This window comes from Leptosomus discolor, chromosome 3 (genome assembly GCF_034619465.1).
Source record: "Leptosomus discolor isolate bLepDis1 chromosome 3, bLepDis1.hap2, whole genome shotgun sequence".
Taxonomy (NCBI): domain Eukaryota; kingdom Metazoa; phylum Chordata; class Aves; order Leptosomiformes; family Leptosomidae; genus Leptosomus; species Leptosomus discolor.
Genome location: NC_141393.1, coordinates 56,054,506 through 56,078,797, shown reverse-complemented (window position 1 = coordinate 56,078,797; position 24,292 = coordinate 56,054,506). Strand labels below are relative to the sequence as shown.

General features: G+C 37.1%; 1 protein-coding gene across 1 annotated transcript; it reads left to right on the top strand.

Moving 5' to 3' along the window:
• The first annotated feature begins 963 nt into the window (after positions 1–963).
• Positions 964–21,253, top strand: LOC147415868 (epidermal growth factor receptor substrate 15-like). The gene is made up of 15 exons (XM_086463017.1): positions 964–973; positions 1,323–1,450; positions 3,654–3,695; positions 7,357–7,446; positions 7,765–7,812; positions 8,766–8,861; positions 9,317–9,382; positions 9,845–9,970; positions 10,429–10,488; positions 12,877–13,077; positions 14,671–14,816; positions 15,647–15,806; positions 19,387–19,472; positions 19,640–19,685; positions 21,191–21,253. Exons 1-15 carry the CDS (start codon positions 964–966, stop codon positions 21,251–21,253), a joined length of 1,368 nt encoding a protein of 455 aa, XP_086319143.1.
• Positions 21,254–24,292: the final 3,039 nt, after the last annotated feature.

The following is a 24,292-nucleotide window of genomic DNA, read 5'->3' as shown; positions in this document are numbered from 1 at the left end:
GTGGAATCTGACCTTTTCTCCCCTCCTCCTTTTTGCTTGAAAACAAGTTGAATTTTCTCTCTGTAATCGTGTTACAAATCCCATAAAAAGAATTTTGCCAGTTAAATTCTATAGCAGCACTTTGAAAGATGTTGAGCAGTATTCTTTTTCTTATCCCAGAAGAGTATCCTATACTGTATTTGTATCTGTTGTTTTATTGTCATGTATACATTGAAGGAAAACCAGGTCTGTTACTAGTAAAATAGCCTGCAAAACTTTTACTACTATTATTATATTTGGCGTCTCAGGAAATTCCAGTTACTGCAGTGATACTGATGTTAAAATGAGTGTTGGAAACACTGATGAAATAAATAAGAATTACTGGCTTGTACTCCAAGTACTGAATGAAAAGATTGTTTTGCACTGCATGTTTTCATTGCAGGACTTCAACGTGATGTTTCCTGTCCAGGAGTGACAATGATCGGTTTGGCTGTAACAGTGAAACATTTGGCTGAACAAAGAGTGATATTGGGCAAGAGGGATGTTGCATGAGAATTGATACTTCTAGCATATGCACTGGCCAACTCTATTCTAGTTTTCTGCTCATAGCTTTAATTTGATTCTGTGCCTGTACTTTTACATTATAATGAAGTAATACTTAGTATGTGAAGTACATGAACGTTTAGAACTACCCCCTAGACTGCTATTCAGGTGTAGGCAAGTTGGTAAGTACAGCATTGGAGGTGTAGTTAAGAAAATATAGTATGCTTTGGAGCGTGCTGGAAAGTGATTGAAAGTGCCGTTTGTTATATATGGGTGTTATGGAGTCACAGATGAGTGTTTTAGATCACTTAAAGAATTTGTCGAAGTGCAACTTAACAGAGTTCGATGGCAAGGTTCACTCTATTACTTACTACACAGAGGAAACATACAAGGGAAAATAAAGTTAGAATCGGTTTGGAATGATTGGCACAGAGATTGGCGATGTGGAAAGGTAAGGGAGACCCTCCTGTTGAGTCATGAGGTTCAGAATGGCCCCCCTTGCTTTCTAAACTCCTTCCCAGAGAGGGGTCTAGGTGCAGCTACATCCACTCCTAGTCCCAGCCTTGGTCAATGGTGTATGTCTAAAGGATCACGTATGTTTATGGCTAAAGGATGATACGTGTTCACTCAGTCCTTTATATCATTTAGTGAAGATTTCAAAGTTTCAGCATGCTCATTCCCAATTCACTTACCTTTCATCTGGGCGTCCGGTGGTAGTTTGTTCTGAAGTTTGAATTCTTCAGTCCAGGCATCTGGTGGCAGTTAACTCTGAAGTTCAACCCCTAGGTTTCCTGAAGCAGGCTCTCAGGCATCGGATTTTATAAAAATAAATGATTTAATAGAGTGGCGTATACAGCAGCAGTGTGACGGATGCATTCGACCTCCCCTTAACCAAACCAGCAGCAGTTTGGTACAGGCTCCAAAGGTGGTAAAGGCCTGAGCCACAGCCAGGCTGAGAACTCGTCTAGGAAACCCACAAAGGAGCAGAGCGAACAGACAGTTGTGGGTACAAGGAATCTTGTGCATACCTTTCGCATTGTATGCAATTTGACTACAAGTCAACCACTTTATCTCATAAATATGATATGACAGCCTAAGTGAGCCTTCTTTGAGCTCTCCCTGCTAGGCAGTGTGGCTGCTGCATGGCGCTGATCTCCAGCAATGAGATCTTTTATCAATGACAGATCGGTGGATGAGCCCAATTTGAATTTTCCCTGGATGGCAACTGGACTGCATGTCAGGCAACTCTGCCCTTGAGTAAGGATGCCTCTCAATGTTAAGAGATTCTAGTCATTTAGCTTAAATAAGTAAGTTTTAAATGGGTGAATCACTTGGAGTTCTAATGTTGTGTGATTTAGTATACCATTTGCTTAGCTTTACTGAGCCTGAGTAGCTGGATTTGCTGAAGCCTTAAGCCGCAAGCTGTAAATTTCCATGTAGGTTTACTGAAAATGTACCTACTTAGTCAAAACAGGGCCTCCAGAAGCTGCGTAAATCAGAAGATAAGGCAGCTTCAAGGCTACAACCATCAACAGCAGGTGCAACTACCTGCAAACCCCCAACAACCAAAAAAACCCCAACCAGAAAAGCCATGTGGCTCTTGGAAGAAACTGAGTGTCTCTGGGGTAGCATACTTGCTGAATAAGCAGGTGTCAAGGTCTTAATGAAAGTTCTCCTGTTATTTCTTGCTGTTCTCTATAATTTCTCTTTCAGGGTGTTCTGGTGATACTGCACATTTTCTGTAGTTGAACAGGGTCATACTAGACCCGATTTCTACCAAACATCCCCTTTTAATATTATCTGATAATCGGCACCTTGAACATTTCGGTGCTTAGCCAAAAGAGCAATTGTAGTTGCTATTGCAATAGGAAAATGTATGTGGTTTTATTTAAGCTGTAATCATTTATATGCGCTGTAGCAAAGTGCTTTCTACAACTGATTGACAACATCTAGAATACTGTTGCTTTCCATATTTCAATGCGAACTTCTAAATTTGAAAGCCAAAGAAGCTACCTTGTTGGATTCAGTTTGTACAAAGGTCTGTAAATCCTGAGTTGTAAGATCATACTCCTCTTATGGGGGAGAATTCTATTTTTGGATGATATTTGAAGTTTTGTGGTTTGGATTTTTTTAGTACATATTGTATTGTTAACTTGTATTATGCTCAGTTGTTCCAGCTGGGTTTGCAAGGGCAACACATTGCAGTAATTCTAGGGTTAGCCTCTGCACAAATGCACCCTGTCACACACAGAGTCTTTGGTTTAGGCAGCATACACTTCATGAAAATAGTATCTGATTTTGTGCCTGTTTGTACATCGGGGAAGGGAGGTAACCCTAACAATACATTTCTTGGGAATCTTTTGAGCAAGAGTATTTGGTATAGGCCAAGATACTAGATTTTGCATGGTTTCGGGCCTTGGGCTTTTTTAGTGTTTCTAAGAGTGATTTAAAAATAAATTCATAAAGAAAGGTCTTTTACCAAAGAAGCTGTTTTATCCTTGTCCACCTAAGTTTAAGTGAGCACTGAATGTCTGGTAGATGGCAGTGGAATGAAGGTAGAAGCTGTCTCTGGCAAGGATTCAAGTTACAAAAAGCTAAGTTAAAATATTACTTTCTCTTAATTTGGTACCATTGCTGTGGATTTAGTTGTGAATCCAGGAGTTAATCTGGATATCTGAAGGTTTTAAAGACTAGTTGCATATGACGCTAAATTCTAAAGAATGATGCAGTGGATAACAAAATAAAATTATATTGCTTTGTACTCATTAGAGAGCACTTCCGAGCCTGTATTTTTTCAGGTTTTTTCTTTTGCCTGTAGACAATCTTGCTTAAGAATTCTTGTTTTATACTGCCTAACCTGGTGACCTCTCTGATAATGATTATTATCTGGTAACGGTAATCTGATAGTGGTTAGTATCACTGACTTCAAAACGAGAAATTAGTTTTCTAAAAGTTACAGTGTGAAAAGCTGTCCTAGTCCTCATCGTTTTACAGAATAAATAGAATTATATAAATGTTTAATGCTTCTTTGGAGACCAGTGAAAAGTGTTTTATATCTTTATTTATCCAGGGAGAGGGGAATTGAAATATGGATCCTTAGGGTTAATTTTCTATCTGTCTCTCTTTTACAGCTGTCAAGTGCAAATCCTGTGTATGAGAAATTCTATCGACAGGTATGTATGTTCTTGTTGAGAGAACAAACTTTATTTTGTATTTAAAAGAAAGAATATTATTTTGCTATGGACTTCAGTATGGCCAACAGTGTACAAACAATAAAAGTTCAAGGAAAATTATTCTGCTTTAAAATATATTTTTATAGTAACTAACACTTAGGTCTGAGCTATATCAGTATAAATTTAATATTGGTTGTAAGATGACTTATTTAATTTGCTAGGGACCTGTCAGGTAGGTATGACACACATCACTTTACAGTTGTAATGGACTGTTAGCTGTTGGAACGGAGTAAATTCTTGCAAAATACTGTATCAGTATGTTCTTTGTACCTTTTTACAAGGGAAGCTGAATTTCTTGTGTTTGTAGCACAGTTAGCATTATGTAAGACTCGCATCTCTCAGAGTATCCCCAGAGGCACTTACAGGATGCTGTAAGGAGTGAAATTTGGATGGAAGTCCACTGAATGCCGAAAGAATGCATGTAGTTCTGGCAGCTTCACTCAACAGATACAAACTTTTTAGCTTTATAATGTACAAATAAAATATAATATATATGTAACATAAAATAATATAAATTTTATTTATAACTTTGTCTAGCAAAAATAAAGTTCATTAATTCCTATAAATACAGGGTTTTTGAAAAATAGCTTTTTCAACTACTCCATAATATCAGTGTTTTGTATCATGTGCATAATATATGTTATTGTACAAACATGGATAATATGAAAACTTTTAAGGGAATGTAAACTGAATGAAGGAGTGTATAAAACAATTAGAAATAGATTAATTTTTTCAATAGAAAGACCTGATGAGTACTTGAGGAACCCCATAAAAACACAACCTTATAGGAAGTTTTTTTCCTTTGTGCAACTGGTAATGTTCCTGTCTGTTTGTCCTAAGACAGGATATAGTGTGTATGACCTCTTTACTTAGGAACTTCTTTTGGGTGTCAACATTAGAATGCAAGTTTGTCTGCTGGGGAAGAGCAAAGACCATAATTTCTCCCCATGCTCTGTTTTTGGATTGTGCTTAGAGGATTAGTCCCATTATCAAGCGCATAAAACAGCAGTTAAAGTGTATCAGCCCATGACGCCTGAAAAGTCAGAGCTTTCTATTTTACTTTAAAAGGGGTTTTCTCCACTACAGGAGAGTAGCAGATTTCAATTTGCTAAACAAGAAGAGAGAATTTACCGTGATCTAAGTTAGGGTGGTTCCTGAAGGTTGAAGGAGATAGTATCACCCTCACAAAGTTTTTCTTTACTCTGATGGATAAATCTACTGCGTGTCTATCTCTAGGCATTAGATTAAAAGCCTTAGAAGAATCTTGTGTTATGGTGATCATTATGAGGTCACAAGAAAAGGCAAGGAACTAATTTTTTTGCATGTTAGGTTTCCTAGCTCAGTACTACTGACTAGCGCTGTCATGTATCATCTTTGCCACATGCCTGCCTATCTCTTCCTCCTGACTGCAATGCTTAACCACTGATGTGTGATGCAAAAGTTGGATAAACCCCCCTGAATTCAAGCACAAATGTGATACTAGTTCCTAGGTCACTTATCTTGCATTTGTTGGCATATATGGCCTAATGAAATTGGAGCACTATTTGTTGTCCAGCAGTCTCAGTAATATACAGGAATGGGGATTCCTTAAACGTGATGTTACTATTAGTGAAGTCGTGCCAATGGATTTGTTTTCCAGAGGATTAATTTTCTAACTTGCTTAGCCAAACTCTTTTCTGCAAGCATTTTTCCTGAAGAGTAGCTTTTGAATGTACTGTGTCTAAAGACTTTCAGTTGCACTAGGTAACTTCTTCCTTCCCTCCCCTAGCTAAGGAGATGTCAGCTTTCAGAACAGAAATGTTAGAAGGACATTTCCCACTGTCCTGTGGTGCTAGCAGAGCTAGTACAGTCTTTCATACCACAAGCACTTCAGAGCGTTCCATGCAACTTGAGAATAAATTCATCATCTGAAATAGCTCTGATGCTTACTACACTTCCAGTTCTATCACAAACTTAAAGTAATTCATGTGGCATAACGTGTGTTGTGAAATAGGTATGAATCCTGGGCTTTGTACTTAGAATGTGATTGAAATCTTAACCTTTCAATAGGGACACTTCTTCCAAATAAAGTTTTTTCTGTTTAACTTCTTCTAGACTGATGCTGAAAGCATGGTGAGGTTAAAGGATAAATTTAAATATGGGTGATAAAGTAGTAGGCAATTACTTAATCACGTGATGCAGTGTAGCAGATAAGCAGTATACCTGAGTTGCTGATGAATTCTTGATGAATCCTGAGTCAAAGTACTCTGTTACCTTGTGACCTAATGACATCAGATGTACTTCGTAACTTTTAATCATTTCTGGCCCTGCAAGAGACAACTTGCAACAAGAGTGTTGTTGGCCAATACAACTATGAAATCTGCTTTTTGCACACCAGAGAAAAGGCTGTACCAAGCTGGTATATAACTGACAAACACCAGGAATCATCTCAGTGCAACAGTCAAACAGAAGCTAATTTTCTGCAGTTTTCTGCCAATTAATGCTTAGGAAGTACCCCCATCCCAGCATGCAAGACTCAGTAATTTGTAAAGAAATTGAAGTTGGCCCTTTAAAAAAATAGTTACTAAAATTTAGTAATTAGGTGCATAAAAAGAAACCATATCCATCTTATCTTAAATAAGAGTCTTGCTTAAATCCCTTAGTCGTCATCTTCTGGGTTGGAGGTGAGGAAATAAAAAACACAGCTGATACTGTGCATTTCCCTCTTCTAGGGTGATAAAAGTATCTTCAAGCAGAGCCTTCTTTTTCAGGCCATAACAGTAATGAATTCAGAGCTGGACAATTAAATGTAACCAAATTCTGGGACTTCTCTGTCCTTACAAATCAACTGTTTTGCAGGCATCAGGAAGAAAATATTGTGATTATGAAGGGCTAAGTAAATAGGTTCAGATGATGGCCTAATGTGAGCAAGCTTGCCTATCTACTGTATAACTTGAGAAATTCTTGGGCCTTTGTACTAGAAACTTACTACTGGAGACCTTGAAATCCAGGCATAATCGATGGTTAGAAGCTTACAGCAGTGGACATTTGATTGTTTGCATATGTATTATTGTTTTTTCCTTGCTTTTTTTAACAGGATTTAATCTAAATCTTCACTGATGACCTGTAAGAGTAAGCTTCTGTTGGGATATTGGTTTGCAACTTGGGAGGCCTGGGTTACCTTCCTTGGTTCTGCCTCAAACTGGGTCATCTAGGCAAAATTCTTATCTCCCTGTGTCTTAGTTGTGTACAAACAGATGGGGCTAATAGTGTCGTTTTCTGGAACGTTGTAAAACATTAGAGTGTGAAAGATGCTTAGAGGTGTATATATATATATGCATAATGTATCTTAAATTTGGCAGTGTTAGTTTAAGATATCAACTTCCAAAGCCTGCCTATCAATATTAAATCTGGAGCAGCTAGTTGAAAATGTCTTAATTCTAATGTAATGTGAATTTTAATGAAAAGGAGTTTTTCTTTTTTAAAAAAATCTGAAGATTGTTCTTAAAGGGACTGTGTTAACTTGAGCGTTCTTCTTTGCTAGCTTTTTGAGAGCTTGTGTGAAGAGATTGCATCAATTCAAAAGCTAGTTTGTCATGTGAGGTTTGTTTTTCTCCCACAGGTTGATTCTGCTAATACTGGAAGAGTGTTAGCTTCTGATGCAGCTGTTTTCTTGAAAAAGTCTGGATTGACAGATTTGGTACTTGGAAAGGTATTTAATGACAATTATGTTAGTATCCTGTGTAAATTAAAATACTTAGTGGTACTCCAGGCTACGTGATCTTCCCTAATGTGTTTTCAGTAGTGCTATCCAGTAGTTTCCAACTTCAGTATACTTGCTGCTTCTACTATATATGTAGCTTGTGGTGGAAATTAAAACAATATTTAAATTTGTCACCACAAATAAGTGCTGTCATGAAAGTTAAGACCTGAACTTTCATCCAGGAATGCGTTGTTAAGTGGAGTGAGAACTTGCTAGCTTCCTCTCAGTGCTGTGGTACACTTTGTGTCTATTATTTTTATGTTTTAGATTTGGGACTTGGCCGATACTGATGGCAAAGGTATCCTGAACAAACAGGTATGATAATTCTGTGAGGTTTCTGTAACCATTAGCAAGCCTTGAAATATGATAAAAGTTAATATTTCTGCTTCAGAAAAGCAGTTTTTCTAACTGATTTTTTTTCAGATTTTTCTACTTGGAACTAGATATGTACTTCTCACTTCAGTGTAAGCTGCAATAAATTAAGCAGCCTTCAGCTACCTCATCAGTTATTCTTCAAGTCATGAAGTGAGCTGGTGTGTAGCTGTGCAATAAAATATACTGAGAAGTAATTTAAGGGTTAATGTACTGTATTTGCTACAAAGATGACTTTTCCTCTTAATCTTGGAGGAGACAATGCAGAAATTAAAACTCTAGTAAAATCTTCAAAATTCTTATTTATCTAGTGTTGGTGGACTAGACATTAGTGCATTCTGTTTGGAGTTGTTCTTCCAAAGTTGTAGTGATGAGCAGTATGGCAGTCAGACTTGCATATCTGAAAAGCTCTAACGTGCATTGCTGTTTGGTTTGAAGTATAGTTACTTAAATAACAGCCTGTGGAGAGCGAACTGCTTTATCCCACATTAGGAAAAGGGGGAGCTTGTAGCATCTCACACACAACTTATTTTTTTTTTCCCCAAACTTTTTTTGGTTCATTTTTCTCATGTACTGTAGCTTTCTTTCCTCCTCTTCCATCAACTGCCACCTTTGGGATCAATTCAGTTCCTCCAAGATAAACACAGAACAACTGAGTGCTGAGAACTGACTATGCTAGCCAGGAAGTTACTAGATGCTTGGAGCTAGTAATTACAAACCTTGCCTCACTGGAGGAATTCAGTGGTTGCTGACTGCTGCTTTCTGTCGCTTTGTGACCCACATTGAAGCTATTTGCAACCCTTTGTATACATAACAATACTAGAAAAGCTCTTAGGTCTTCTGAAATTTGAGTATTTTCATATAATAAATCCTTTAACATTTCATTTTTCCTGTAGGAATTTTTTGTGGCTTTACGACTAGTAGCATGTGCACAGAATGGATTGGATGTTTCCCTGAGTAGTCTTAATTTGCCTGTTCCTCCACCAAGATTTGTAAGATTTCTTTTTTTTTTAATTGAACTTACCAACTTATTAATAAGAACTGCTTTTAAGCGAACAACTAGGAAGGTTTGGTATAAATACCAAACACTTCTGAAAGTGATGTTGTAGGGCAATCAGGCGCTACAACAGGGGAAGATTAAGCCATGTAGAATAAGAATAAGGCGCTACTTGTTCTAGTGGGGATTTGAATATAAAATTGTGTAGAATTTGAATGAATATATATATTTATATATATATATACGCATTGTATTTGTTCTATTAGTGTTGTCCTTAATGGAAGAAACATTTTAAATTTCTTACTCTAAATTTTGGTATCCTTAACTACGGTATAAGTGACTAAATTGCAGTTCTGGCTTTGAGAAGGAGCGCCTTCTCAAGTAAGGGAGTGGTTTTGTGAGGTCAGAACCGTGTCTTTTAATGTGGATGTTTTTCTTATTTTTCCTTAGACGGATACTAGTAGTCCTTTGCTACTCAGTGGAACAGCATCAAGTGATGTACCATGGGCTGTTAAGGTAAACTAAAGATTAGACTATTATATAGAACTATGATGTGGTTTGCAAGAGAACATAAGTGCGTTTGAGAAAAATATAATGCCACTGGTAGCTATAGTTTATAAAGTATGATAAATTACCATGTCAGATCTGTAATTCGGCTAGTAGACCAAATTTGATGAAAACACTTGACCCTTGGGAAATCTTTTCATGTTTAGAAATTTGAAAAAAGAAAAAAAGGAACACTTACCTGAAGCCATGAAATAATTGAAGAATACGTCTCACTGGAGTTTGGATGAGTCTCTAGATGACTTAGAAATAATATCTTTTTCGTATTTTCTTTTAAGCACTAGGAACTGCAATGTGTGTGTTTCCACCTGTAACATAAAAAAAAAAAAAGTTAATACTTTTGAAAGAACTGCTGCTTCTTAGGCTATGAGTGTGACTGCTCCCATAAGTAACATTCTTCTTCTGCCCCTGTAGCTGGAAGACAAGGCCAAATATGATGCTATTTTTGACAGCCTAAATCCTGTGAATGGACTGTTGTCAGGTGATAAGGTGAAACCTGTACTCCTTAACTCAAAACTGCCAGTGGATATCTTAGGACGAGTAAGAATATGTTTCTTCTTAATTGTTAAGTCACAAATAATAACTGTGCTACACTTGGCAATATCTGTTTTTCAAATTGAAAATTTCTGGTAATGAGCCTAACTATAAATACTAAGATAGGGCATGGCCACACATGTGTAACTATTAAACTGTAAAAAAAAAAAAAAATAAAAAATTCTTTTGATATTTTAATAGATCACCTCTTACTACAGTGTGTCAGTTACTTGTAGCGAGGACAGGGTGCCCTTAGTGCACTCTGTCTCCAATTTAAGAATCTCTCTTCTTGTGCATGGTTTATATGAATGTGTGTTGCTCACTGAAAACTGATGCTGTTAATTTTAACCAAACTTAGGATATGGTGGAGGCAGGCTGTTCTCAGATTTGTTTTTAATGAGGTTTTAAATAGGAAACTGCTGCAGTTCAGGCAAACAGCCCTATATTCTGCTTTTTATTGGTAGGTGTGGGAATTGAGTGATATTGACCGTGATGGAATGTTGGATCGAGATGAGTTTGCAGTTGTGAGTATCTTCTGCCTCTTGGGATTTTGGAAGCTTAATGGCAGGGGTTTAAAATAGATGCATTGTGTATTAATTTTTGACTGTTTGTGTGGTTCATTTATTGCCTTTATTCAGAGACCTTAATCAAGTTTTAGTAGTATTTAATGTTTCTGTCAGTTTGTTGAATGTCTCTCAATATACAGCAGTAACTTTCTGGGCTAAATGAGCCATTAAAACCTTATACCTGTGATCTGCTGTCCCATGAGAGACTGAGTGTTTTTGCTGAGTTAAGTTTTACCTTAACCTTTAATGTTTATAGTATTTGAATGCCTCAGGATACCTTTGGGGAAAATTTTAAAGAATTACTACATAAAATTCTTCAGAAGGTCCTAGCAAGATAGAATTTTAACACTATTAATGCTAGGATTAATGAATGTAAGAAGCGGTAAATAGGTTTCACCTCCCCCAAGAGATGGCAAGTGAGAAGAGAGTGGGGCACTCCTGCTTTTGAAGAGTGTGTAAGTCTTGAATGTGATAGTAACTGTGCATCAACTTTTTCTCAAAACTGTCAGCTTGTTTTTCCATGTAAGTGAATTGGAGAGGAAGGAATTACACATTCACTCCGGAAGAGAGGGTTTCATTTTGTGTAGAGAAATATCAACTAACTTTAAAGGTTTGGAAAAGCTAACAAAATATTGTGACTGCATTCTGCATTGCAAGAATCTTGGAAAAAGTAATGTTACCTTTCTGTCCTCAGGTGGGCCTAAAGCCAGCCTTTAATTTTAATTTCTACAAACTAAACTTTTGCATGTCCTTTCAGAGTCAAAATTTAAAAAAAAAAAAAAAAACCACAAAAAAACCCCCCAAAAAACCCCAACAAAAATCCCTGTTTAATTGCCAAGAATTTATGTTATGGACAACATCAAAACCTTGCTTTGTTTCTTCATAATATAAATATGTTGAACTTACCTTTTTCTGCTGTCATGTAATTTTTGAGAAAAGGTGAAAGTGGAAAAAATTGCTTTCTTGAATATCATTCTAGTCATCTTCAGGCATCTAACATGTATGCTTCAGTTTCTTTTGAAACCAATTCCTTTAAGACCCTAGTAGTTAAGTGTTACTGTATTTGATTTCCTGTGTTTATGCTGTAATTCATAGAATCACAGAATGGTTTGGGTTGGAAGGGACCTTAAATGTCATCGAGTTCCAACCCCCCTGCCATGGGCAGGGACACCTTCCACTAGACCAGGCTGCTCCAAGCCACATCCAGCCTGGCCTTGAGCACTCCCAGGGAGGGGGCAGCCACAGCTTCTCTGGGCAACCTGTGCCAGTGTCTCACCACCCTCACAATAAGGAATTTCTTCCTCATATCTAACCTAAATCTCCCTTCTTTCAGTGTGAAACCGTTACCCCTCATCACTACCCTCCCTGATCAAGAGTCTCTCCCCACCTTTCCTGCAGGCCCCCTTTAAGTACTGGAAGGCCACTATAAGGTCTCCCCGGAGCCTTCTCTTCTCCAGGCTGAACAACCCCAACTCTCTCAGCCTGTCTTCGTAGGGGAGGTGCTCCAGCCCCTGATCATCCTCGTGGCTTCCTCTGGACCCGCTCGAGCAGGTCCATGTCTTTCTATGCTGGGGGCCTCAGAGCTGGATGCAGCACTGCAGGTGGGGTCTCACCAGAGTGGAGCAGAGGGGGAGGATCACCCCCCTTGACCTGCTGGCTACGATTCTCTTGATGCAACCCAGGATGCAATTGGCTTTCTGGGCTGTGAGTGCACGTTGCTGGCTCATATTCAGTTTTTCACCCACCAGCACCCCCAAGTTCTTCTCTGCACAGGGGCTGCTCTCAGTTCTTCAGAATTTTAGCTTTGAGATCAGAGGATTGATACACTATAGGGAAATATTTGAGATAAATTTAATTGATAATCTGTAAAGTATTATAAAATTTCTTTAATATGCAGTTCTGTGTCTTGAACAATGGTCATAAAATTATTAAAAGGTACAACCACAATGAAAGAATAGATGCTAAGTGGAGCAGTTCCTGAAAACAGTGAATACATTAGAATTAAGTGTTTGAAGTGTACTCTCAAATAAAATTCTGCAAGTGGTTGTACAAGCTTGGTAATATTTAGGAGAATTATTTTAATGTTCTGAAAGATACTGAAGCACTGAAACGGTACTGATCTAAAAGCTAGTAATCTAAAAGATACTGCTAGGCACTGAACCTCACAAGAAAGTAGTGATGAAAAATACAGGTCAGAAGGCAATAAGCTGCAATTCAGTTGAGGGGGCTTGTGAAGGAGAAACATAATGAAAAATGCTACGAAGTTATTTCTTAACTAATTCTTGAATTTATATCTATATTTATTTCTTATATGTTTACATCCACGTACCTTGTTTTCTTGTTCAGGCCATGTTTTTGGTGTACTGTGCTTTGGAGAAAGAACCAGTGCCAATGTCCTTGCCTGCAGCTTTGGTGCCACCATCCAAAAGAAAACCTATTAGTGTTCCAGGAGCAATGCCATTAATTCCATCTTCAACATCTACCAAAGAGCCTCATCAGTCCTTGCCACCTGTAGGCATTTTAGCTGCCAAAACACCATTAACGCAGGTATAGTTCTGAAGTCACTTGGGGTTAGAAGATTTCTGCTCTTAATGCTGTGCTTTGGAGACTGCCTATATGAAGAGTCTTGATAGGGGTTTTTAGTTTCCTTCTTGGCCTGTTGATTGGCTGATGAATTTGAGGAGGCTGAGGGGAAGACCAGGTGGAGAGGTATGAAATTTATCTTGTTCTTCTTTTTCTTGATGTCTTCAGATATAAGCAGTTGGATGAAAGAATATTAGTAAAGATATTGAAGATATTTTAAAAATAAATTATTTCAAGGTCTCAAGCTCAACCCAAAGGTTAGAATATTAAGAAAACAGTTTTAGCGTAGTCCAGGGGTAGTCCAGGTACACACCTGCAGAACATAAGTCTTCTGGCTGAGGACTGATTTGAATATGGACAAGTTCTTAGAACAAATTGTGGCAGGCATGTATGTGCAGGTTTACGTGCAGGTTTACGTGCATGCATGCATGCAATTTGAAGAAGACATTAATGACAGTGGAATAGATGAATGCAAGCAATGGGAAAAGGAAACAAAAGGTCTGGCATATCCACCTAAACACATGAGGTCCGGTGTTTGTTCCGAATGTAATTATTAAGAAGCTTGACACCTCCCACCCCCAAAAGCATCTTATTTAACCCTGGTCATTTTAGAATCCAGAATTTGGAAAAATGTCTTTCCGAGTAGATTATAACTTACTCATTCTCTTCAAAATAAGAAAAAAAATGAGGAGGGGATCTAAGGTAAGAGCCGTAGTACTCAATGCTTAAGATGCTGCTTGGACATTTGGGTACCCATGTTTGAGTAATCAGTAAAGAACTGGTGTCTTAGTTCTGGAGGTGCCAAGGTTTTCATCTGGCAACTTACCTGACTGATGGTAAGTCTTGCTGTACGTGTTACAAAGCAGTGCCATTCTGGATGAGTGTTTTAGTGTATGTTTTGTGTACAGCACCATTTGGGATTCATCTGTTATGTGTCCTTGTACACTGAAATTAATTAGCATTCATAAGTATGCACTTGAAGCCATTTTCACTCAAAAAACCCAAACATCTTTATCGTAGCATAGCGTTGGGAAAAATTGCTGAAGTAGAAGCAGCAGCTCTTAATTCCCGTCTTTACCTTGATCAGAGATAAATTCTGCAATTTAGAATGTGCAAAATATTAGCGGTCTGGGCTTGAGCAGTTCTTCAGTCCCTCCAGCTAAAGCTTTCCAGCCGTTTAAAAAGGAGTAAAATTGATAGAGCCAGACAGTAAGCAGGACTGTGATTGAGCACAGTAATGAGGGCACAGCCACATGCTGTGAGGAGATCTGGGCTCCAGGGAATATTTTTAATGCCTAGGCAAAGAGGCAGAGCAGTACCAACCAGCCTTGGTGCTTCACTGACGTAAATACTTTGCTTCTGCTTGTGGATCTCTCTGCATGTCTATTTTGGAGGATAAAACTGGTTCATGAACTAGGCACCTATATTGCTTTTTAAATCTGTGCTGTAGGTCTTGAATTATGTAACACTGAAAGTAACAGAACTGCCTATATCTTAGTAGAGTGGTGTTTTCTGTTTGTTTTTTTTTCTTCCTCCTTCCATCCCCACCCCCTTCAGTGGGTTGTATCGCCTGCAGACAAAATTAAGTATGACGAGATCTTTGTGAAAACTGACAAGGACATGGATGGATTTGTGTCAGGTGTGGAAGCCAGAGAACTATTCTTGAAGACAGGACTGCCTTCTGCTCTTCTTGCGCATATCTGGTAGGGTTTGTTTTTTCCACGACAGCTGTTTGAAAAGTGCTAGGCTGACATTTCTAGAAAGTGGAAGTTGTTTTTTGGATATAATAGCATGGCCTCTATATAAGCAGTGGTAACTTACTTGCTTCTACTTTGGACACCAGTGGGGGGAAAATCATGTCTTAGGGGAGGAGGTAAAGTGCCTGAGCACAGATTGTAACCAACAAATACTGCACTTCAGCTAAACCTGTGTATTTAAGGCATTATAGTGTTGCTGTGTATCTAAACACTGATACTATTCATATACTGGTAAAGAGAATTATCTGTATAAAATGTAATAATTGTATACACGCGAGACTTACGGCCCATCACATTCTACAACTTACTTGTCTTTCATTACAGCTTGCAGGGACACCCACTGCTTTTTTAATTCTTTCCCCACTATAAGATATTGTGGGGCACTCTGAGAAAAACTTTTTTTTTTGTCAAGGTATGGTCAACACAACCTCTAATTCAGGAAAATTTGGATAAACTTGTGTTTGCTGTGAAAAGTTCTTTAATTTAGAAGGAACTTCAGTTACAGATAATCAGGTGTTTGTGACTTATAGCCTTGATTCTGCCTTTTACAAGATGAGAACTTACTGTAGCAGAGCTGTGGACCTTAGCATGCAAAGAGACAGTGGTTGTGTGTGTTTGAGTTTCCTATTTATTACCATGTCTTACTTATATACTGCATTTTTTCAGAAGAGGAGATAATACACTAGCAATTCTCACATTTTTAAATGACAGCAAGTACAATAAACAGGGCTGTACTGCAGAAATGAGGATTTTATTTCATGTGCATCTCTGTACAGGGCTCTCTGTGACACAAAGGACTGTGGAAAGCTTTCAAAGGAACAGTTTGCTTTGGCTTTCTATTTAATTAATCAGAAGTTAACAAAGGGCATTGATCCACCTCAGGCTCTGACTCCAGAGATGATTCCACCTTCAGACAGGGGTGTCAGTTTACAGAAGGTAAGGATGAGTTTGGCATTTTTGGTATAAATCTCAAACAATGAATGTTAATTTCAAAGGCAAGAAGCACCTCAAGTACTGACATACCTTAAATTTATCATAATATTAGGAAGAAAACAAGTCTTAGGTGCAAAGAATTGACGAAAAATGGTTCCATCCATGTTTCAAAATGAAGCTGTCATTTATTACGCCTGCCAACCAAGCAGAGAGATCTTATGTTGAGAAAGCATTTTCTGTTTTGAAAGAATAATCCTTCTACTGCCTATCTAAAGAAGTTTTACTTTGAATCTGAAATAACATGCACAAGTTCAATGTTGTTCTCCTAATGTGTTCACAGTTACCTTTTTTACATTGATCTTTTTTAAGAAGACTGGAAACAATGTGAACTAAATAAAGTTTAGAATTAGATATTTGAAGTTTTAAAAGTAAATGGTCCTCCATTTATACTTCACAGATAGTTTAAATGTCTTCATAGTCTGTTGATTGCCATCTATCTTAAGCCAGCAGTAGACTATACCTCAGCAGTTCATGTTGTATTTATCAGAATGGTAGAGGTCATCACAAATTCTTACTTGTTTTACACATCCTGAAGTCTGATGTGAGTTACCTTTTCTTGGTTGTGCAAAACATTGACCTAATTCTATAACTTTCTTAAACAGAATGAAAAATTCGCACCTGAAAAAGTGAAACTCAAAATTTGGCACTACTTTTGAGTTTCTGTAACTGGTATCTAATTTCTTTTTACATTCTGTTTTTAAAAAGTAATTGCTTTATTTGCAACTCTACTAATCTTTTTTGTATGTTTGCTTTCCTTTCTATGTCTCTTCTAGTTTGGACTGTTTTTTCCATTCTGCACCACTCTGCTTTTCATCCTTATTATTCTGTCAGTTTGTTAACTCTGCTTTCTCAAGGTTAGAGAATCTTTGCTTTTCTAATATTTACTGTCTGTTGGTTTAATAATGAACATCCTTCTAAGACTCTTACATAATCATTGGAATAGCACAGCAATTCTCTGAAGTGCAATCTCAAATTATTGCTGTTTTCTAGTGTTGTTCATCTGGAAGAACCCCAAGGTTCTTCCTTGAACCCAGACTTCTGTGGCTGTTACCAGTTGGTAATAGGTGCTGCTTAAACTTAAAAGAGAAAATACTATGTCTTACTGTGTTGAAATTGCTGGGGAAGTGGTGACATTAGTAGCCTATCCTGATGTGACAGTTGACAGTTATCATTAGGACTAATACCCGTGGTTTTACTGATTATATTGCAGAATATTTAGTGATTAGGACACATTAGATGAGATCAGTGTTGGTTACTGCTACTCTGTGAGTGTAAACTGTTTTTATAGAACCCTCAAAGACATCAGTGTAAATTTTTTTTTTGCATTACTAACATAAATGATAAGAGTAAGAATATTGTGGAAGGAGGTAAGTTAGCCTTCAGTTATCTGTGTCAATCCTTACCAAGAATTTGTTGTACTAGATTGAGCTGAACCTTCAGCTCATTTTGAGCTTATTCAAAAGAGATGTTGTCTTGTTGATGTGAAAGAACCTGTTTGCTCAAGAATTGAACCCAAAGGATAAGAGCAATAGGCAGAAATAGGCTTTTTGCTGGTTTTCTTGAAGTGGCATGGCTTACATTGTTAAAAAAAACACACACAAAACCAAACAAACTTAGGCTTCATTTTCTGAATTGACCAATATAAAGGTAGTATCAGAAGTATCAGTAAGTATAATGGTAATTCATTATGGTTTTAAAGTAGGGAAAGTTAACTTGTCATCCTTCTTGGTAGATGTTCAGAATGCATATGTATGTATATTGCTGTTACCTAACATTTGGTTTCCTTACAGAATTTTATTACCACAGTAGTGTAACTTTTATTTCAGTTTTGAGGCCTGAATGCAGATCCCATGAATGGGATACAGCAGCAGTCTAGTACATGTTGCTCTGTTTCTTTACCTACCAACTGTTTGTGTTCACCAAATTGCACTTGCATTACCAGCCATAAAACTTAAACTTATATGCAAGTTCCTCTGAAAGAATTTTGACAGGAATTTACTTCTATTACTATTTTGAGTTAAAAGCTCCAAGCGTTGTTTGCATGTGTGTTGTAGTGTAGTAAATGTCAGCAAATAGTTCTAACTCTTGTCTTTGTTAACTTGTATATTAAAGCTAAAAATGTTGGCTCTTATGTTCCTCCCTCACACCAGTTCTCCTGAACAACTGAAAATAAAATTGAACTACAATTTTGTTCAAGTTTGATGCTGGCATTAGTGTGCAGAATCTCTTTAACTGATGAGAGGAGGAGGCCTGGAAAGAATTTGTACTTAGAGCTAATAGCTCCATCTTTTCCTTCTGTTGCCTTCCTAGGAGAAGTAAAAACTTTCTTATTGGAACATCATGAGCAACTCTGCAAAATTCCTGTGTAATTCCTTTAGAACAGGATTGAACTTCATAGCTATTTTGCCAGTTTGAGAAGCTGTACGCTAACTAGTTTAAGAATAGCTGTATGGGGGTTTTATTCTCAGTTCATGCCATTTGTTCTAGTAAAACATGTATGAATATAGTTCTGCTGAATAATATTCTCTGCTACAGGGTGCTCAGATTTACTGTTTCGGTCTTTTCATGGCTCTTGTTTTTGTGGGGTTTTTTGTTTGGTTGGTTTTTTTCCAGAGTATAAGCTTGAATAAACACATAGTTAATAGCATCTTGATTTATCTTTAAAGAAACTTAAGCATTTAAAGAGTTTTGTGTTATTTTGGGCTTATCGTTTGCCTTTTTTAATTATATGTATATACTTCCCCTCTGAACTCTGCATTTGTCCTGCATGACTTTATTCAAGACCTGAAGGAACTGATCTATTTATAGAAGGTAGTTACAGTGACTTTGGCTTCCTAAACACATTCATGTTGTGATACAGTAGAACAATTACAGCTTTTTGTGGCTTCAGCATTTGTTCTTTAGTCATTTATGTGAACTTTTTTTAAACAAATAATTTGTATTACGGTCGTCTTGTCTATATAAAGACATTAAGTAAATAGGAACTCATGGGCATAACTTACCTATGACTTTGTATTATCAAAGTTTCATTCAGTACTCTGGAGGTTCATGTTAAACTAGTTTGCTATCACTTAGAGCATTCCAGATAGGTGTCTGTACTCTGCAACAGGAGGATCACCAAGGTAAAGAAATACAAATATAAAAATAGTAAACAAACCAAACCATTCTTAATTGAATGCTAGGAAGCCAGCTAAATGTTAACTGTAAGATAAACCTCATTTTAGAACTAGATTTTTTGTTTGTTTGTGTATGATCAGGTGGTCCTGTGCTTCTGTGGAAGATGGCTTCAAGAGTTTACAGGAGACAAACTTTGTTTGAATTACTAGATGCATTGGATATATATTGTGTTCTGTTAATATAGCATCTGGACTGGTTTGGTTTTTTTAAGATTGAAGATTTGAAATACAATGCTACCAACGGTTCTTACAAGAGGATAGCTCGTGCTGTCACAAAAAGTAAAGTGAATATAGTGGTTGGACAGCATAAACTATAAACTAACAGTATTTTTTTTTTTATCTTTCAGAGTACTCAAGGACCGAATTCTGTAGCAGATTTTTCTGCAATTAAAGAACTTGATACATTAAACAATGAAATAGTGGACCTGCAAAGGTAGGTAAAGGAGGAATACTCATTTAAAAAAAAAAAAAAAATTAAAAAATATCCAATGCATAAGAGAAAACCAGGTAGTAATAGTCTGCTTTGTTGAAATAGATGGTTAGCATGTCTGTAAATGTCTGTAGTACTGTATAACACTTCTACTCTTTGTTCACTCACAGAAGTGCATTTAATAACAGCAAGACTGTGAAAGGTCATGCCTTCTGGGTATGTTTCAGAGAGCTGCATATCTTAGCATCCTGAGATGGAAATATTCTCTCTTGTTCGTCTTTATTGGCAGATGAGAATAAAGCAGATCTTTAGGATGCTGGAACCATGATATAAATTGGTTTCAGTTCTCTCTGATCTGTAGAGGGAATTCTGAGGACCTTTTTCTAGTGGCAGGAAGGAAGTGAGGTGGAAGGGATGACAGTTTGTATATGGACCTCTGCTAGGTTGTTGATGGTAAAGATGGACATGCTTCTCTTCTGTTCAGTAAAATAAACAGTTGCACTGAGAAAAACTGTTTTAATTTGAGGTCTGCAGACCCTTGGGTTCCATTAATTTTTTCTAAGGTAATTAAGAAGATGACTTCAAGTGACTAATAAAATTAAGTTCATACATGTTGTATAGTCTTCATCATACTCTCAAGACATAGTAGATATTTTTCTTCAGTGATTTTTTTTGGTACTATCAGAAAACTACTGAAAATTCTATTAAGAACAGTTAATTCTACTGTTTTTATAAGTGAGGTGCTTTGTCATGATGAAATCTGCCTGTCTTATTCATGTCACTTGCAGGAATGATTTAATTTGGCAATGTGTCAAAGCACAGTCTGCTTCCTAAATACATAAAATGTTTTTTTCACTTCAACTGCTTATTCTCCCTCTTATTACTCCCACTGCCTCCTCACTTCTCCCTGCCTTCCTTGGTTGTTCTTTAGGTTGCATTAATTCCAGTTTTGGACTCTCACATTTATTAACCTGAAATATGATTTACAACCATGTATATTTGCTGTTAGTATCTTAGAGAGAAATAAACTGTTCACTACCATGAATTTTGGTTTTCAGTAGGTGGACTTGCAGCCTAACATGCAAGCCAGATTGTTTATGCCTTGTTTTCTTTTCTTACTGTGAGGCATGAAGGAACCGTGGCCTTTGGAAAATCATTGCTTCAGTGACAAATACACTCGGAAAATTATTTAAGACACATTTGAATGATATTAGATTGTTGATGATATGGTAGTGGCAACTATTAGTATGTATTTAGTTTTAGAAAGGGGAAATTTACTTTGATATGATTTCGACATTCAGAACAGAACTGGATTAACAATCAGAGGCTTAAGCCTGTATCATCAAACTGAAGTCCAATAGTAAGAGGTTTTGGGGGTTTCATTGAGAATGACTAGCAAACACTTAATGTCATGAAGTGAGTTGAGGCTCAAGTAAAATGTTTTCTTTTTTTTTTCAAGGAAATTAATTTTTTGATTACTTGGAAATGCTTTAGCCACTGTAGAAGAGTGATTTCGGTAGCAGAGTAGATGTTACTTTTCTGTAACGTTCCCGAAGCACAGGTGGCAATGCTAGGCAATAGATTAATCTTTGTGGTAAATGTAGGAAACTGTTTTCATCTTTGGCAAATCCACATTTCTGATATAACTGGCAAAGTACACTTTCAGTCTTGATAGTTACTATATAAAAATGTAATTTAAACTTATTTTTGTTCATTATCAGGCAAGATACATTGTTCAGCTGTTGAACTCCATATGTAATAATTCTAGTCCACGATTCCATTGAGAAGTGTCCATGAGAGCTGCATTTCTGAGACCCAGTAATAGAAATTGAATCTATTTTTGAAGTGCACTTTAAAAAAAAAAAAAAAGGCATCAGAGGAAATGCCCAAAAGAATGACAATGTGTGGAAAACGTAGCTTTTTGAGAGACTGAGCAAAAAATACAGAGGTGATATGTTTGTGGCTCAACAATTTCCATGGGAAAGATTTCTAGTAGCCTATAGCTTTTTAATCTAATTCAATAAAAACCATGTCAGGAAGGTGGAGGTTGAGGATCAGATGAAGAATAAAATGCGGAACACTTATTAGCAAGGATAATTCCCCTCTGGTGGGGGGAATGATTCGCTTAGGGACGTTGTGGAATCTGCATCATTTTGAGCCTGTCAGCACTGCTGCCTGTAAGTTCTGTTTCAGTTGCACTATATTTTTAGAAAGCTATTTGAAGGTTTTTTGATCAGCATTGTGGGAGGCTAGACCAGATGTTCTTAATATTCTTTTTTGAGCCATAAAACCTTTTTCTTCCTCAGCAAACCCTGCTTTGCTTTCATGCATTCAAAGCTAGCTACAGCCCACAGATCAGTGGAATTTCTTCAAGCTTTGTCAATACTACATTCCTCGCTAAGCGTGTTACGTAGTTGAGCTTAACTTAGTAACTCTTAGCAGAGATGCCATCCTTCACATATGTTGGACAGCAACAGTTATATTGTTTTCAGGTTAAAAGGACCATAAAGCTGGTAAGTTCGTCTCCCAAAAGTAAGGAAATGGCAAAACATCCCCAGAAAAACAGGGCAACCTCTCCCTGCCCTATACTTTTGTCAAGCCTTTGTTTCAAAGTTCAGAGATCTATAGCTTCTTAGCAAAGCAATGGTACGAATCTTCATGTAGGCTAGGTTATTTCTTCTAACCTCTGGTTTGGAAGTAACTGAGGTGTTGCAGCTGAAAAGGTTGGGAGGAACAAAGGGGAGAAGAAACAAGGCAAACCCTAGGCATTTTTTCTAGCATTGCCAAACCTAAGTACTACTACGCTAGGTATTCCCAAAAGTACAAATGTATGTGAAAATAAGAACCGTTGGGCAATTGTGAGTGTAGGTAATGCTACCAGCTCTGTGAGTAGTTATCTGTCACTTAGTATGAAAAAGAACTGTGATTTTTTTGTTTTTGTAACTGAGGTGGTTCTAAGTGTTGGCCATCAACAAGCCTGGCCAGGGTTTTTTTTATGTTTGGCTTGAATGCCTCTGCTGACATGGGGACTCTGCAGTTGTCAGCTATAACATATATTTGCAGTGTGCTGGCTCCCATTTATAAATTACTCTATTCACAAATTAGTATTAAACTTACGGATTTACTAAGATTATTTAATTGTAAAGTATGAAATATCTGTAAAGCATTGGGGAAACCGTCTACTAGTTTTGGGGATTTTTTTAATCATTGCTTTTAATTTCTTTGATATGACATTCTCCTGACCTGACTACTATTAGAATACATACAGAAATTGTGTTGCTGTCATAAAATGACTTGAGTTGGTGACAAGTGTCCTTCATTGGCAAGATGACAGTTCTTGTGGGGTTGGTTTAGTTTTTGTTGTGTTTTGTTGTGGGTTGGGTTTTTTTTTGGTTTTTTTTGGTTTTTTTTTCCCAGGTGCGGATGTGGTAAGGGACTTTATGATCCAGGAAATCTGTCATATCCAATAAATCAATTTTGTTACTTTCAGAGCATTCCTACAGGGGCATACCAGATAGTTTGTAAAAGAAATGGAGGCGTTCAGAAGAATTAGTGAATTAAGTAGGTCTGTGTTGTCTTTTTTTTGAAACAAAGAGGCATTACTGGGGGGGAGGAGGGGATGTGTTATGTGGAGACTATATACACTCAGCTTGTTTTCCTTTGCCTGAGACTGCTGCCTAAGCTTTTCTTGTTCTGCCTGACAATACTTCTTTCACTTGTTGTGGATTTTGTGGTTTTTTTTTCCCAATTCATTGTTTGTGTTGTGATTTGGCCAGTGTAAGCTGCCTGTGGGGAGGGTACTGTATCCTGTTGCTTGCTTTTCCAGATTGCAAGGTTTAGGTACCTGGCTTCTGTTGAAATAAGAGGGAAGTGATGTTCATCTCTGACAGCCTCTTAGGCATTTCAGTGACAGTAATGTGGAAAGGCTGTATATGAAAGCATACATACTTGCCTGTGTTTCTATTTCCTGCTAAGTTTTCATACCCGAGCAGGAGAAATAACAAGTATTTGTTTACCTAGTCAATTATTCTCTTTCATCTTCAATCAGGAATAATATGCCTGAATGTTTGCTGGGTTTGATGTGTGTCTGAGGGCTTGAAGGTATTTTTCAGCCTGACTGGTATTTAGATCTGTGGAAATGCTTTATTGAGCTTGAGACTCTTTGTTCATGGAAAGTTATGGAAGGCAAAATCAACAGACCTTGTTTCAACCTTGTGTTCCAATGCTTTAAATATCGAAGTACAACTATGCTACAAATACTACTTTATTGAGCTAGAGGACTGTCCTATAGCTTTGATAGAAATGGTAAAGATTTGCTTATAATTTCCATGACAATTTTTTTTGATGAATGGAGAGTGAGGAATTTTATGAAACCTGAAGGTTCACACTTAACAAAATAACTAGCCTTGTTCTTCAAAGTCCCTCTTTCCACATCTTTCCTTTCCCTTCCATTTAAACCTTCCCTTTGGACACAAGCAGCAAGCTGCTCTTTATAATCAGATACTGAGATAAATAATAACAGAACATAGTCTATAGTAATTATTTTTGAGAACAAATCTTCATTTAAGATCTGTCACATCTGGATTTTTTTTTTGTTTTTCATTTTATGTGGTTTAGCAATAAATAAGAATTCCTCAGCTTGAGTAAATAGAACTTAGAGTAGACCTGCTTTACTTTGGAGACAGAAATGCTTTCTTCTGTATTAGATAAGAGTGAACAATAACACGAGTAGTTTTAGATTAGTAATCAATCTGCTGTTATTAAAACATGAAGTTACCTTAATTTCAATATGTACTAGTAATAAAATTTGATAGCTTTTCACT

What these genes read in the sequence shown, in the direction of transcription:
- LOC147415868 (XM_086463017.1), top strand. An exon ending in ATGTACCATGGGCTGTTAAG is followed by an intron (nt 9,383 to 9,844) that starts GTAAACTAAAGA and finishes CTGCCCCTGTAG; the next exon opens with CTGGAAGACAAGGCCAAATA. An exon ending in CCAAAACACCATTAACGCAG is followed by an intron (nt 13,078 to 14,670) that starts GTATAGTTCTGA and finishes CACCCCCTTCAG; the next exon opens with TGGGTTGTATCGCCTGCAGA.